This window comes from Anser cygnoides, chromosome 1 (genome assembly GCF_040182565.1).
Source record: "Anser cygnoides isolate HZ-2024a breed goose chromosome 1, Taihu_goose_T2T_genome, whole genome shotgun sequence".
NCBI classification, from domain to species: Eukaryota; Metazoa; Chordata; class Aves; order Anseriformes; family Anatidae; genus Anser; species Anser cygnoides.
Genome location: NC_089873.1, coordinates 167,976,974 through 167,993,588, shown reverse-complemented (window position 1 = coordinate 167,993,588; position 16,615 = coordinate 167,976,974). Strand labels below are relative to the sequence as shown.

At 41.8% G+C, this 16,615-nt stretch overlaps 2 protein-coding genes across 3 annotated transcripts in view; one reads left to right on the top strand and one right to left on the bottom strand.

Moving 5' to 3' along the window:
• Nucleotides 1–1,716: 1,716 nt before the first annotated feature.
• Nucleotides 1,717–9,136, bottom strand: COMMD6 (COMM domain containing 6). Of its 2 annotated transcripts, XM_066987619.1 has the most exons (7): nt 8,984–9,136; nt 8,621–8,679; nt 7,975–8,040; nt 7,737–7,813; nt 6,671–6,839; nt 5,486–5,638; nt 1,717–4,441 (listed from the first exon to the last, which is right to left on the bottom strand). In XM_066987619.1, exons 1-7 carry the CDS (start codon nt 9,030–9,032, stop codon nt 4,391–4,393), a joined length of 624 nt encoding a protein of 207 aa, XP_066843720.1. In that variant the 5' UTR covers nt 9,033–9,136; the 3' UTR covers nt 1,717–4,390. The 2 variants fall into 2 exon arrangements, with proteins under 2 accessions (XP_066843720.1, XP_013046636.2); XM_013191182.3 differs by lacking the exons at nt 7,737–7,813; nt 8,984–9,136 and adding an exon at nt 7,714–7,736.
• A 5,116-nt stretch (nt 9,137–14,252) lies between these two features.
• The window catches only part of UCHL3 (ubiquitin C-terminal hydrolase L3), a 43,819-nt gene continuing 41,456 nt past the window's right edge, over nt 14,253–16,615 (top strand). Inside the window, exon 1 of the mRNA XM_048079048.2 lies at nt 14,253–14,566. Within this exon, the coding sequence (XP_047935005.1) occupies nt 14,525–14,566 (42 nt within the window). The 5' untranslated portion in view covers nt 14,253–14,524. The remainder of the gene's footprint in view (nt 14,567–16,615) is intronic.

The following is a 16,615-nucleotide window of genomic DNA, read 5'->3' as shown; positions in this document are numbered from 1 at the left end:
GAAAACCTAGAACCACTAATATCAGCCATCTCTGAGAAGATCAACCACCTCACCTTCATTACTTTCTCAATAACACAAAGTCATAAATAATTATGAGGCATATCCCAGCGCACTGGGACTGGCTGGGATGGAGTACAGTAACTTGGTTCAAATGGCAGGTCAGTTCTCCACAATCGCCCAGAAAAGTCTTTAAAACAAAGTCTAAGCAGCCAGGATTGGGCACACCAAGTGCCAAGCATCGTCCCTCTAGTTAGTTGCTTCCTATGGGCAACTCTAGTGCTAAAAGAAAAACTGGAAGAATATGCATTGACAGTGCTATGTGGTAGAACCAGAAGTAAACATGCAGCCCCGAAGTGCATGGTGACAAACAAATTCAGTGGTTTCTGAGGTGACCGAGCCTCCTACAGGCATCAGGAAGGGAGCACTATGGCAGCACACCATGCAGGCCAAACCCAGCTCTAGGCATTTACTGTATCATGTGCTGACACACACAGACCCTGCTTCCTAAACCAAGTGAATGGCCATTGCACTAGCAGCCCCACCTAGAGTCATAAGGTATTTGTGAAATGAGTGCCACTATGCAAAGGAAAAAAAAACAGGGCAAATCAACCCCAGGGTACTGGATAGAGGCTGTTGAACTTTAAGTCCCTCACTCTGCTGCAAAAATTCTTGGAAGATGACGTGTTTTTTTTTCTCTGCAGGTAGGTTAAATGACTCAGGTACCTTTTAATGTTATTCTGGTACCCACAAAGGCTAAGCAGAATAACCCTGCGTGCCTCTGCGAAGGACTGGAAACTGCCCTCACCATAGTCAGGCTAAGAGAGGAATAAAACATTCAAATACAACAGGAAAGAGAGCAAGCAGGAAGAAGCGCAGTTCTTCCCCTCCACCAAACTCCTCTCCATATTTTCATTTTTAGTGGTTCAAAGCTAACATAACATCAGGTGTTCAAACAAAGTGAGAAAGCTTGGAAACAAAAGTTTTTTAAACAGGGAAGGGGACAGGTTCACAGTGAACAAAAAGTTACATACTTCTAAAAATGGTTAGAAAGGCAGAACAATTCTGTGGAAGCAAGAACAAAGTAACAGGGACGTGGTTTTTTCCTTTGGCCATGACCAGGCCAAAACATGCAGCTAAATATATATGCGCCATTAGTGCACAGGAACCATTTATGCATTCTTTCTGTGAGCCTTTTTTCCATTTTTATACGAAGTACCATTCTGCAAGGGGACTGGTGTGTTTGAAGCTAATTCAAAAAAAATAAAAACCATGCAATGAAGACATACAGATGTTGTCAGGAGATTCCTTCATTATTCATTCCCTTGGCCTTGTTTACTGTGTAATACCGTTTCTTCCCTTTTCCTTTCTCTTGCCCTGTTCTAGAGAAATGTTGAAGAGAGAAATGGTATAGTTGTGTCCTAAATAAGCTTAAGAAAACTACTCGCATGCAATTTCTTACAAAGATTCATTAATATCATACATCCTCTTTTCCAGACTCTATACAGCATTCTGTCTAGCTGTAATTGAAATAAATATTCCTAGCAACCTGCCATTATCCCTTTGTTACCCTGTCTCAGAGAAGGACTGCGTTTGTCTGAACCTCATCCCATTCTAGTAAGGAAAGAAGTTTAGGCATAGTCTGATTCTGAACTTTACCCATTACAGTATTTACGAGAGACTTTCACACAGTAGGCTTAAAACAAAACACAGACCATCTTCATCTTTGTTACCTGTATGTTTAATGACTGCTTGTGAACTTACAAAAATATCATGTTATACAACTTTGTATCAATCAACGAGGGCAATTAGGAATACACAAGGAACTCCCCATTCTCTTTGAAAAGATCTGGATTCTGCACATATCAAACAATTCAACAGCTTGTTTAAACATGTTAATATTGCTACCCTGCAAACTGTTTTGGTTTGATTGTTTTTTTAAATAAAGTATGTAGTTCTTCCATTATACAGTATAGGACTTCCTAGTGACTTCCTAGTGACAGTGATCAGGACAAGCCTCACAGCTTGCGTACACAGCCAACTTTTAATCACATCTCCTAGACGTCCATAAACACCTCTAAGAATTCTCAGAGGGTTGTGCTGCACACATACCTAGGCAACTTCCAGCCAGCTTTACCACCTGCTAGAGTTCAGTGACACCTCAAAAAACATTCCTTAGTATTTCTAGAATATTTAACTTGACAAAATGTAACAGTTACACTCTTCTGAGGCTGCTAACTTTTTTCTCCTGGCTATGGACCAAACAAATATGGTAACAAAACGTTTCCTCGTTACCTTCCAGGGTTTACTAATTTGCTGTTTTTAGAACTTAAGACATGATTAACTAAATCTTTTCCATCCAGTTCCAGTGAAGGCACAAGTATTTCCAGCTATATGAAGAACTGAAGTACTTGTAATGCTCCAGCTTCAAAAATTTTTTCTGGAATTCTTACAGTGATGAAAACCAATTAACTCACTAGGCCAAAGCACAACAGTTCAACAGTTTTCCAGTCATATCAGTCTTACACTCCAACTTCTACAAATCAAGAAAAATAATAGTAGCAAAAATATCAGCTGCTCACTTGTCCACACAGAGGTTTTTTTGCACCACATTCATCCCCAAGCCCTTGCAGAAAGGCAAGGGAAAAGGCAAATGGGAAGTGTTTTCTTCAGACCCTTTTGTGACAACCCATTGAGAGGGGCCCAGAAAACAGCATTCTGCTCCCCCCAGCCTTAAAGGAAACACCTCTGACAACAGTAGCACAGAGGAAGTATTGTCCAGATTAACAGCCAAGACTTTTTACTGTTTTTATTTATTTTTTAAAGATGACAGTGTTTCACTTAATTGGGTTCTAAGAAACACCAAGTACTGTTTTTATGTACTATGCATAATACTTATAAAGAGAAAAACTCCTACTATATTCAAAGGAGTGCAGTATGCTTTGAGCACAATGCATTGCAGTCTAATTTTTCCATGAGACAAAGGCAGACAAAACTCACATCAATGACTTCCAGCCAGCTTCTAAAAAAAGTTAATAAAAATTTTATATGGATCAGAAAGGTAGGTATTCTCACTTAAGGGGGCCTGAAATCACTTGAGGATCTGCCCCAACAGACCTGGTTCTTGGTCTCTACCATCCTGAAGTTAAAACAAATTTCAGCCTGCTTATTATGAATTCTCTCTTCAGACTTTCTGCTCTACTACATCATCAGGTCCTGGAATGCAACAGTAGTGTTCTTACTTCACCCCATTTGTAGTTTGGGTTTTGTTTAGTAAAACTCAAAAAGTGAAATGAAAAAGAGCGTTCTAGCACACCAGATTTGACACCCCCCTTTGAAAGTGTCCCCGTTCTCCTTCAGAACCCAAGTCAAAATTTGACTGGTTAGGACACCATGAGAACAAGAGAGCAACATCATCCAGAAGATTCCTGCCACACAATACAGCAAGCACAGAAATCTTGCTGACTTTCAGTACATTAATTTTTCTGATCTTCTTGGCTAACACACCAGCCTGAGCTTTCAAGTTTCCTCTCGATCTTTTTTTAGTTCAGAGCACAGAGTGAGACAACTACATCAATATTCTAATTTAATTAGAAGGCAAACTGCTAATCAAAACAGAGTGACACAGATTAGAGCTGGATTAAATAGAAAGGCAAAAATATATTAAAATGCTTTTGAATTAAGTTAACCTTTCTTTCTATATTTAAAACTAGCCTCCAGTCTTCATTTCAGAAAATAAAGTTTAAATCTCCAGAGAGGTTTTATGCATTAACTCAGTTTTCAGAAGTCTGGGTGGTGAGAAGTATTTAAAAATAACCAAGCTGTTAAGACAAATACATGTTCCAGTTAAAAGAAGATTAGAAGCCTGCAAATACCTGCAACTAACTACATGACATTGCTACTTTTCAGGAATAAGTACGCTTATGTTGTGATTTTATATACTCTATACTTTTAGTTAATGATCTCATTGATTCCAAGCACATCTCCGTTCTACAGAGAAAACTTATCATGGTATTTACACTTCTTTCAGTATCTCCTTAGTCAAATTAACATTTTCATGTCTTTCTGCACTCCAGAGCTTAACATCTTGTTTCTTAAATGTACTTTCTTACTTTTGGATAGTAGAAAGTCTACAGTGACGCTTCTCTCTGTACACATCCTGATCTTTTGTTTAAGATGATTAAGAAAGCTGACCAGTTTTACAAATGCTGTAGAGTTGACTTCAAGTATTCAAAAGCGAAGAAATCTTCACAGCAATGCAAAGATAACGCTGCTGATACCTGCCGAAAGGACAAGCATGCATACCTTGCTGAACAATGGCACTTGTTCCTTTGCAGAACAGAAAGCTTACTTGGTACAAGTCTGCCAGAAACTGTAGTGCAAATAATTCTGTTCAAACTGTTTCAAGAACAGCTGCCATTTCTTTGAACTGTCTGAAGAAGTTCTGAAAAGGAAGAGTTAAGATAAATTTCAGTTGCACAAAGAAAAACCTTGAACTGTTGTTCAAACTAGCACAATAGACAAAAATCACTTAATCCATTGTTTGCCTCTTTCCTCCCGATAGAATTTGCATGTTGAACTGGAAGTTACTGCATTTCATTTTGGGGGTTGGTTGGAATTTGGGCACATTCACTATTAAATCTACACAGTTGGTGACTTACTTGCATGCCTTTGCTTATTAACAGGAAAGGATGACATGGGGAAAAACAAAAAAACAAAAACACACCAAAGTAGCTGTCACACCACAGAAGAAAAACTAAAAATCTCATGCAAATGTTTCTAATCCCAGCTGAAATAACCCATACTTCTCATGTACAGCATCCCTTACATTAGTTAACAGCTAATTAAAAATAGGTTTCAGCCAGATGGAATACAAGATTGCAGAATACCCAAGGATTCAGAATATCCTTCTCAAATTCCTTCCTATTCAACTCCCAGCATTTTCTTCACCTGTAAGCCTGAAGAATGTTCTACATGATGCATTGGCCCTCTAAACAGGGAATGACACCAGAAATGCCATATTTATTAAATAATTAAATTAAACCAAGTTACACAAGTTCATAGATGAAGGCACAATAATTAAGAGCCAACAGTGACAAGGGAGATTGACCTCCATTCTTTATCAATAGCAAAGGCCAGGCATAACCCAAGTTTTAGATTTTGAGACTAGTGAACAGTTTCATAGATTCAGAATACTCCCAGTGTCTAGTAAGGCAGATGGATAGGACAAAAAAACCTTTTGTCTTTGCAGCTAAAATAAATTGTGACAGTAATTACTGCTAAATTAACACTTTAGAATAAGTGTTGTAGAATTAAACGTAAAAACTAAATATTTATTTTCAGTCTTTTAAACATTTAATACTTCATTTTTAAATGATCATACTAGCATAATGCTTATTTACATGTATGCAAAGTACACATTTGCTTCTTCACAACAATGCCACTGTTGCTCCAAAGAGACTGAATCTAATGACACAGGATTACAGACCTTGAACTGTGGGATTGTCATTTCAAATGTTTTGTCCGTTATTTGTCCTGAAGGGTCTGCCACTTTTAGTGTCACTGTAACATAAGGATACTTCAGAGACCTGCAGGTGTCAGAGCTCATTGCAACTCCAAGCTTCCATTTAATATCTACAAACTGTAGAGAAGAAAATTATTGGAAACAGTATTAAAGGAAGAGATCTAGCCTACCATTGCTATACTGTTGGACAGATGTTTTTACAGATAATATAGGACATTCAGAGCCCATATCTATATGGAAAACATACATGTCAAATATTATTCTGAAAACAGTCTTCTGCCATTTCTATTAAAAGCAGAAGGGGACTGAAAAATACCCAATAACTTATTTCACTTAATCTGTTTTGCTTATTAAAGTACTGTTAATATTCAAGAAGTTCTGGTAATAGCTTAAGTCCCAGAGTTCAACTGGCTTGTTTATCATTCATGGTTTTATGTTCTCTTTAAAGCTTCTAAATCAAATGAATATGAAAAAACTAGTCAGTATACAAAAAGTTTACAGTAGCAATAATGGGGAAAAAAGAAGGTATTTATAACTGTTTTAGATAAAGCACATCATAAATACAAGTCACGTATTTTTACCCCTTTATGCTAGGTAGAACTGGAATAAAGAAGTGAAGTGAGCCTTTAGAAGCTTATGATCCAGCTTCAGACTTTTTTTTTTCATCTTCTAGTTCTGTACTCTTAACAGTTGGTGTTAGGACCAAAAACTTAAAATGCAGATGCACTCTTATTTTTTCAAGAAGTTTAAGAGATGTTGAAAACTGGCAAAGTTTCAAGATCGAGTGCAAATTTAAGGGAGACAAAGAATAACACATTGATGTGCTGGTGCAATTGACTCTAAAGAACAATTCAAATAACATTGATAGCAGTAAAATTGTCATACTGACTTACCTTCCTTAATAATACTACAAAACAATTTTTAAAAAGCTATTAAATCCTTATTTACCGTCCAAACAATAATATTAGAAAGTAGTTTAGACTTTAGATGACCTTCGTACATGATTTTTCTGTCTGGCTAGACTTTCGGCAACACATACCCAGGAGACCTTTGGGCAGCCAAGATACCATCACGTGCTTGACACTACAATGCACACAATGAAGCACTGACACTTCTGAAAATGTTTAGTTCAATTGTTTTGTTAGTTACCTGCCCCGCTGTGGCCATGTTTCCTACGTCTTCTGACACGCTGACCGATTTGCTGTGCTCATTCCATACATGACGAATAACTTGCACAGCATGTTTAGGCAGTGTGCTGACTGCATTGCCCACTGTAGTGACAAGGTCCTCTGTAGATAGATTGTTTCTGGCTGCTGTGCTACAGGTATATCCAAAGAACACCACATCAGTTTCATCCTCCAAGAATTTAATAAAGTTTCTCACTTCACCCCAAATAGGCATTTTTTCCAGCTTTGTTTCTATGCACTTTAAAATAATTGGACATATTGTATTGTGTTTTCTTCTTTTTTTTAAATGCAGAGTATTTTTCTCCTCTGGGAAAATGACTTGTGTATCCACGTGAAAAACAACACTTGACTTTTAACGTCTTAATGTGCAGAAACCAAGCTTTGCTGGGCTTACACAACATGCAACAAACAAAAATAATCACAGCCTCTGAGTGCTGTTGACAGTGAAAAAAGAGCACAGTTCAGTGACAGATGTGTGTATAGTGCAGTTAAGACTATTAAACAGTATTATTACTTTAGAAATGAGGCAGTTTAATTAAACATTTAGGAGAAGCAATTTAAGTACCACCAAGGGGCATGTAAGGACCTCTAAGCAATGTTATAATTCGTAATAACAGGAGTCAAATAATACAATAAACCCCCAACTGAATAGGCAGCAAGTCTAGATGAAGAGCAACAAAAAGTGTCACTCAATTCTCCCCATGGAAATAGGTCAAAAAAAGGCAAGTAAAAAACCACCCTAGGTTTGTTCACCCAGAACCCCTCCGTCTAATCCCAGGGAGATCAATAAAACAGAAAAAAAAGCCTAGCTGACAGCTTTAAAACTGCCATTAACTTTCTCTTTTATTTTGCCAGTAGTTCCAAAGCTTGCAGATAGCTTCTAAGAAGAACAATTTCATCTCTGTTTTTCCACTACTGAGTCCATGTATGCAGTTACTACACTTTTTTTTAACCTTAAGAACACAAACTAAGCCCTTTTCACAAATCAGTTCATTTTATACCCACCTTTGGTGTTATTTTGTGCTTACCTAAACAAAAAGGAAACAACATTAGTTATTTTTGCCAGCTCACCGACACTGATCTCAATTCCGGATGTCCGCAGCCTCTAAAACAGGATGATCAAATCATTACATGTAATAATAATTTACACATGAACAAAAGACTCTACACATAAATACATGCACAAATAAATTGATTTATGAAATGTATCCTGTACAACATGCAGAGCAATTATAATTGCTTCTAAGTGCTAATATCCAAACTTACCTGACACAGTTCAACTGTATTTACACCTGGGATCTTATGGTTCAGATGTTGAATTATTTGCTCACACTAAGAAGAAAATAAATTTGAAAACATTCTAAATATGTATTTCAATATACAAGACAAAGCAAGTTTCAATATTTGGAGATTACAACAAAAATGAAAATTGGTTAATGCAAAAATGGACAATAAGATGAGGCTTTAAAAGGAAACGGAAGAATAGTCATGCAAGTGACTGATATTCAAATTATATCAAACCAAGAAAAACAAATAAGCTCAATCAAAGCTTTTAGATACTACCTCATTTGCTGTTCTTTAATGCACCATTTAGTTCAATAGCCATCCTGTCCAAGTACAGAGCTTTATGACAAATAGGAGCTGAATATAAAGCTAGCTAGGCTAGCACCTGATTAAGATGAAAAAGAACAATATATCCTTAAAAGTCTTCTGTGATAAACACAAATTTTAAGCAATCTCACTGCTCTTGGCAGGACTAGTTTACTTCATGAGCTACGTAAATCTATGCTACACATATGTAACCTTCGCTTTGCAACACACACAAAAGGAAGTAGAAGAGCTTAAATAAAAAGGTTTTCAAGACTGGTAGAATGCCAGAAGCCCTCTGTATCCCTCCCACTGCTGAACTTACTAGTTCTGCAAAGAAGTCTTGAGGTATTAAGCTAATCTTATCTGCCGCACCGCCGACATCTGAAAGACACAAGTAGCTGAGATCAGAAGCAAACCCTTCGAACACCATCATAACAAGCCGCCCATCTCCCTGAAGACACCACAGCTCGTCACGGATTTATTCACCCAGCAGGCAGGCCTGCTGCTCTCCCAGCGCTGGGCTCCTGCTGCCGGCAGCGGTCTCGGCCGCCCCCCGGGGAGGCTCCGGCTGGCCCCGAGGAGCCGGGAAGGCGCCCCCCGGCCTGCTCCCCAAGCCCCCCTCAGCCCCGCGGCCCCCTCAGCCCCGCGGCCCCCCCCCCCCCCACCAGGCCGAGCCCCCTCTCACCGAGCGCCTCCAAGGCCCGCGCCAGCACCACGGCAGAGCCGGCGGCCATGGCGCCGCGCTCCCGACGAGGCCCCGCTTCCGCCACACGCCGCGCGCCGCCCTGACTGGCTCCGGGGGGAAGGGGCGGGGCTGCTCGGCCGCCCGGCTTTTATTGGCCGGCGGGAAGCGCGCATGCGCTGTGCGAGCGGCGCGGGGCGGGGCGGGGCTGGGTGCTGCCGGGGGGTGTTGTAGGCGGGGGTGTAGGGCCGGGTGCGGGTGGGTGCGGGGCTTTGCTAGGTGGGTGCGTGTCCCGTGCTGTGGGAGGGTGGGCTGCGCGTCGTGCACCTGCAAGGAAACCGCAGGTTGTGAATGAGGTGCGGAGGTCAGTTGTGCCTTCGGTTCAATGGGAGAATAGCCCCTTATTGAAAAACTACAGTGAGAATCATACAGTCACAGGACGGCTTGGGTTGGAAGGGACCCTAAGGACCACCCAGTTCCAACCCCCCTGCCATGGGCAGGGACACCTCCCACTAGACCAGGTTGCCCAAAGCCCCATCCAGCCTGGCCTTGAACACCTCCAGGGAGGGGGCATCCACAGCTTCTCTGGGCAACCTGTTCCAGTGCCTCACCACCCCCAGAATAAAGAATTTCTTCCTTATATCTAATCTAAACTTACCTTCTGTTGTGGTTTAACCCGGCTGGCAGCTAAACACCACACAGCCGTTCGCTCACCCTCCCCCCTCCCTCTCTGGGATGGGGGAGAGAAACGGGAAAGTGAAGCCGGTGAGTTGAGATAAAGACAGTTTATTAAGACAGGAATATAATAATAACAATAATAATAATAATAGTGATAATGATAATAGTATTAATAATAATAATGTGTAAGAAACAAGTGATGCACAATGCAATTGCTCACCACCCGCTGACCGATGCCCAGCCTATCCCCGAGCAGCTGGCCCCCCACCCTGGCCAGCCACCCCTATATATTGTTTAGCATGACGTCAGATGGTGTGGAATACCCCTTTGGCCAGTTTGGGTCAGCTGTCCTGGGTCTGTCCCCTCCCAGCTCCTGCTGCACCCCCAGCCTGCTCGCTGGCAGGACAGAGCGAGAAGCCGAAAAGTCCTTGGCCTGGTGTAAACACTGCTCTGCAACAATTAAAACATCAGCATGTTATCAGCGCTCTTCTCATCCTAATCCAAAACATAGCACCCTACCAGCTACTATGAGGAAAAATTAACTCTGTCCTAACTGGCACCAGGACACCTTCTTTTAGTTTAAAGCCATGCCCCCTTGTCCTATCACTACACCCCCTGACAGAGTCCCTTCTCAGCTTTCCTGTAGGCTCCCTTTAGGGGCTGGAAGGCCGCTCTCTTTAATAAAATTTCCATACTGAATGCAGTTGATTTTGAGGTGTAGCTGAAACCCTGAAATGACACTGATCCTTTACCAGTCTCATGTTTTAAAAACAACAACAACAAAAAATATTCTTAGACTTTTCTAGCAATCACTTCTGGCTTCCCTCTATATTGTAATGCTACAATTTTAGTACACCTATAGTAAGACTGACCAAGTAGTGAAATACAACCAGTCACATAGTAGTGCTGGCTAGTTTTAAATCATGTATTGGATTTTTTTTTTAATTTTTTTTAGTAAAATGAATTAAAGTATTTAGAATATATTTCATGCAAAGGGAAATTCTTGTGGAACATGGTATGTGTGTTTATGAACTTTATACATTTATGGTACTTGACCTCTCCCTTTTAAAGTATCTAATTAAGTGTGCAAATGTTTTTGAGTAATATGTGTTTCTATGACCTCATGATTGTCAAAACACTTACAACGTACATACAGGTAAGATCTGCCTGTGATAGGAGGGACATGACTCAACAGTCCTTTTGTTCTTAACTTAGGTAACTACTGCATACTTTTGTATGTTATCTACAGAACTTTGTATATTATTTTATATTACATTTTCATCAAGTCTTTTACTAGTGCCTTTAGCAATATGAGTAATACTTGTTATGTTACCTTTCATTCATTTTCCAAGATGTGGAGATAGATGTGAAGTTGAGTGTTTTGGTGGTTTGGTAATTATAGAGTAATTCTGAAGCATTTGCTGAAATTTTGAGTTGTTTTGGAGTTATTTTGATAGAATCATAGAATATACTGGATCAGACGGAACCCACAAAGGCCATCAATTGGGTCCTGGCTCCACACAGGACCACCCAAAAATCAGACCCTATGTCTGAGTGCACTGTCCAAATGCTTCTTGAACTCCAGCAGGCTCAGTGCCGTGACCCCTGCCTTGGGGTAGTGTCCCAGTGCCCGACCACCCTCTGGGCGAAGAACCTTTCCCTAACCCCCAGCCTGACCCTCCCCTGTCCCAGCTCCATGCCGTTCCCTCGGGTCCTGTCGCTGTCCCCAGAGAGCAGAGCTCAGCGCCTGCCCCTCCGCTCCCCTCGTGAGGGAGCTGCAGGCCGCCATGAGGCCTCCCCTCAGCCTGCTCTGCTCTGGGCTGGACAAACCGAGGGACCTCAGCCGCTCCTCACATGTCTTGCCCTCCAGACCCTTCACCAGCTTTGTAGCCCTCCTTTTGGACACTCTCTAAGTTTTTTATGTCCTTTTTATATTGACCAAACCTGTACACAGTGCTCAAGGTGAGGCTGCACCAGCACAGAGCAGAGCAGGACAATCCCTTCCCTCAACCAGCTAGCAGTGCTGTGCTTGATGCACCCCAGGGTGCAGTTGGTCCTTTTGGCTGCCAGGGCACACTGCTCTAATTAAACTTCATATTGCTGGGGATTGCCCAGCCCTCTAATTTGTCAAGATCTCTCTGCAAGGCCTCTCCACCCCTGAGGGAGCCAACAGCTCCCCTAATTCAGTATCGTCCACAAACATAGTTCTTTGAATTTGGAACAGCAGGATGGTGAAGAATGTAATGATTTCAGTTAGTCTGCCCATCCCTAGTATTAAATTGTGTCTCTAGAAACTGTTGCCTCCTGTAAGTATGTTCTTTGAAGGTTTTTGTGGCAGAGGAATTGAGATGCAGGCTGTGATTGTGATCTGACAGTAGCGGCTCATCTTTTAGCTAGCTAAGGACTGAAAACCTAATATGAGGATATACTTTGTATGGAAACAAAGACATATGTCATTAGCTAGCAGAAGATTGGATTGTTAAAGAGAGATGCTGTGGTATTCTTTACAGGTCAATACAGAATCTTCAAATGCAGGCGTGTAATAACAGTAATCCTGCTTAGTAGTAACGGGGTAAAATAAAAACTACTTTAGGTAATTTACTCCATTTCACAAATGTAACATTTACAGAATGGGGTGTTGTTATTAACATCAACACTTGCTAAAGAACTACACCAAGTTTTTCAAGGAGCTCTTGAGGTAGAAGGGAGAAAGTCTTTCTGTTAACAGCTGTGTTTCTCCAGTGCTTAGGCCTCCAGTTTTGTGGTGTCCCTACCTTTCTTTGCCTCCTGTTAGCTTGGTACTCCTGTCTCTACAGCAGCTGGAAACATCTCTCACAGGACTTCTTGATTTGCCTGTATACTGGCAGTTTCTTTCTTTCCTGCCCACTGCCTGCTCACTCCAGGCATAAATGTGGCTCCAAAACCAGCTTACCCCTGCTCCAAGTCCATCTGTTCATTTGCATGAAGGCTGGACAGGTCTGTGGGACCAGCTCCCACACTTCACAAAAACCTTCCCCAAACGTCCATTTCAGAAAATAAATGTACAGCTGCTCTTGCAAGCACCCAAATCATTGCAAGCACTAAAATCCTGTGACTGACCAATAGGTAGCAGTTCCCATGTGGTGTGGTGAAGGGACAATGTTCATGTGGTCGCTTCTGTTTCTTACAGCCCTTTGCATCATATGCCTCTTGCCTCCCACAGGCTGCCCATGGACAGGGCTTCAATTCTCTTGAAGGCAGGGGTTCAGGAGGTGAGTACCCTGGCTAAGAGCAGAAATATATATGCAGTTGGGAGATGGCAACCAGTCTGAACAAAGCAAATTCATGCATGGAAAACAGTTTGCTGCATGCTCATGAGGCAGGTAAAAGCACCCTGTAACAAACCAGGTAACCTGTTCTTTTACAGAAGTAAAGAATTACCACACTTTTCTTGTCAGTTGTCAGTACAAAGTTAGACATTTAGTAAATTTTAAGGCTGCCAATGAAAAAAGAAACAAACAAACAAACAACAAACTAACAAACAAACAAAAAAACAAGCCTATAAAACCTCTGGTTCCTCATTTTTCACCTGCTTGTCAGATAAGCAAGGCTTCTCACGATGCAAACAAATCTCTTGTCCCTTTAGTGACCCCACAGCTCTGAAGAAAACAACATTCCCACAACTTCTGGACCAAAAAAAAAAAAAAGAGAGAGAAAATTAAATCAGTTTTGACTGTCCCTCTCAGAGTGGCTTTACGCAGCTGCCCAAAGACCCTAGGAGAAGGCCTGGGGGCAGAGCTGCGAGGAGCCACATATATACACCAGCTGAAGCCTGTATTGAGTACGGGGTGAGAGGCGGTGCATTCAGAGCAAGGGGACAGGCAGCCCTAGCAGGGCTGGGGAATCTGTTTTTACGCTTTCCTTCCTTTTTGCTCTTTTCTGAGATAATTTGAAAGGAGGTATAACACTAAATTAGATATACATATTATATATGTATTATATATATATTACACTGTGCTTGATCCTAGCTGAAAGGTCAAGACAGGATATGTATATGCTCCTGAGATCCTGAGATGGGAAGGTATGAGGGGATTCACAGCTTTAGAAGAGAAAATGGAAAACATTCGTTTTGTTACTTCTTAGTGGATCCCTTAGGGACTTTACCACCCGAGTCCTTGCTGATAGTCTGAAGGCTGAGGAGGACTGAAGTCTTCTGAGGAAACTTGCTGCTATAATAAGCGCATCATAGAACCAATTCCCTTTGAACCTTTCAATTAATCTTTATTACTCTTTATGAAGAGTTAATCTTTATTTTGCTAATCGTTATTATTCAGTGATCACTGTGCTTCTGCGAACGTTTAAACACTACACCTTAATCATTAAAGAAACAACAACTCCGCACGTCTTTTCTCCAATAAAACCATTTTTATTCAGTGCGATGACGGATTTTTATTCAGGGCGGTTACTGGAGGTGCTGCTGTGAGGGGCCGTTGAAGAAGGGGCCGTTGAAACTTGGCGGCCCGGCGGCGCCCCCCGGCGCCTGCCGCTCGCCATGCCGGCCCCGACGGGCGGGCGGGGCGGCCGAGGCACGGGCCGTCGCCTCTCCGGGAGAGCCCACTGCCGGGGGGGAGCCGAGCGAGGACCGAGGGGAAAATCCTCCGCTCATCCTCGGCCGGGAGCAACCGGAGATAAATAGGCGATCGTTACGCAATTTTCTGCTTTGTTCCGCTGCTTCTGAGGCGGGAGGAGCGTGTGCGAGGACAAGCAAAGCGTCGGTTCCCCCTGCGGGTCCCCCCGGAGCCGCCCGTCCCGGTGGCGCGGTCCCGGGTGCGGGCTGAGCGCGGCGGCGTGAGGCGCTGTCAGCCGCCAGGGGCCGTGCCCGCCGCCATGGAGCCGCACCGCTGGCTGCCCCTCGAGGCCAACCCCGACGTGAGTGACCCGGGGGGGTGCGCGGGGGGCTGCCTGCGGGCCGGGGGGGGGCGGTGGGGAGAAGGGGAAGGCGCTCAGCAGGGCCCGGCGGCGGTGCGGTGCGTGGTGGGGAGCGTGTGTGCGCGCACGGGGGGTGTTACTCCTCAGGCCTGACCGCGTTCTTAACCCCCCCCCCCCTCCGTTTTCTGCTCTCTTTTCAGGTCACGAATCAGGTAAGCAGCGTTTATTTGAGGTAACCTTTAGGCCTTCTGCAGCTCCAGGCCCATCGCCTTTTATTTCCTGCAGTAGAGGCTCCCGCTGCCCCAACGAGAGTAAGTTCTTGCCACCCCACGGGTGCTCGTGCTGTGCCTTCTGCTCTTGGACCTTACTGGAATCTCCTGTGGAGCCTCTGAGTACAGGGTGTAATGTAAAAAACCTGTATAAAACACGAATGGTAAAGGAAAATAGAAGAAATGTGTTCTGCAGTTGTGAAACAGCCTATTAATGTAACACAATTTCTGATATGTTTCAGGGAGCGCTTCATTTTATTAATTATCGATTAAAACGTTGTTATATATTTTATGGATCTATATGTGATGGGTTTGTACGATCATATGGATCTGCTTACCTCACCATGTCTCAGTCCTTTTCTCCTTTGGATGACGAGAAGAACTAATGTATTTTTACCGTATTTGTACCTTGATGATTATTTGTGACTATGTTGGCATAATTTCTTGCTGCTGTTCTTGTCAGTATAGCAGAATCCACACTAGAGAAAGGCATATTGATTTTGCTACAGATGGTGCTTGAGCCAAAAGCTTCCATCAGTAAGATGACATTCTTGAAACTACTACCTTGTTGAAATATTTTGAAAATTGGGAATTTCTGTTTGTGGAGAATTATTATTTTTTAATTATTTTTGCTGTAATTAATTAATTGAGTATGCAGGTGAATGAAGAGTTATTCATTGCTGGGTCATTTTGTACTCGGCTTTATAATTTCCTGACACGAGTAATTTTATCATTAGTATTGCTGTGGTGCAATCAGGTGTTGGGGTGAGTTCATTGTGTTCACATGAAATGAAGTGTTATCAGCTGTAAAGTAGAAACCAAGGAGGAAAAACTAGTGACTTTTTCCAAATACTGTATTGTTAAGTTTATGCAATATGGAGAAAATCCTAGAAGAGCATTAAATGAACTGTTCTAAGTGTATTCAAAACCTCCTTTGCCCATTGGCTTTGCATTGGTGATGTATGGTATGTCTTCGTTATGGATGATCGTGGTTTATGTGAACTTTCACTTCACAGGGATTTTCTTCTTAATCTTTATGGAAAGGGCCACTTCAGATACGGTCGACTTTCTCTTTCGCTGTATTTTGACAGACTTAACTGAGCAGTAGTTGTAGTTATTATTTAGACTGAGGTGTATCTTCTTTTTTTTTTTTTCCAAAATAGAAAAAAACAACAACAAAGGTCTCTGTTGAATAGGAGTACACTTTGCATTATTAGTCATTGTTCTGTATAACAACAGGAGTGTTAGTCACTAGTTATTCGTACCTCTGTTTAACAATAGTAATAATAATTTGACATCCAAATGAAGTTGCAAACACATTTTAAAAAAATCCTAGGGAGTTACTTGCAAGGACAGTCGGTACAGTCTTTTTTTTGTGGTATTGTATGTCACTATACTCTATAAAATACAGGATTCTTCAGGATAAAAAAAGGCATACCTCTTATAGCTGCAGCATGTATGTCTAGAAGGAAGTTAATATATACATCTTCTTACACAGACCTTTAGCTATATGCTTCTTGGTTTTATTTTTGTTTTGGATTTTTTTTTTTTATTTTACTTGGATGTTAAGACTATCCTTGGAACATACTACTTATGTTAGTATCAATGCTATTGTTAGGTGTGGTAATGAACACGTTGAGATGTGTGTTGTAATGTATGTTGACGATTTCAAACTTTGTGGCAGAAATTTGGGAGATAATGGAAAAGAGCTGGTATTTCGTAGTTGCAGGGTGTGTAAAATCTTTCCAAAATATCTTGATTTTTTTTTTCCTTGGTGAAA

Excerpts from the sequence above, each read along its gene's own strand:
- COMMD6 (XM_066987619.1), bottom strand. The coding sequence starts at position 9,032 with ATGGCCGCCGGCTCTGCCGTGGTGCTGGCGCGGGCCTTGGAGGCGCTC. Across the intron at positions 8,680-8,983 it reads GCGGGCCTTGGAGGCGCTCG|ATGTCGGCGGTGCGGCAGAT; the intron begins GTGAGAGGGGGC and ends TGTGTCTTTCAG. Across the intron at positions 5,639-6,670 it reads ACATGGCCACAGCGGGGCAG|TTTGTAGATATTAAATGGAA; the intron begins GTAACTAACAAA and ends TCTTCTCTACAG.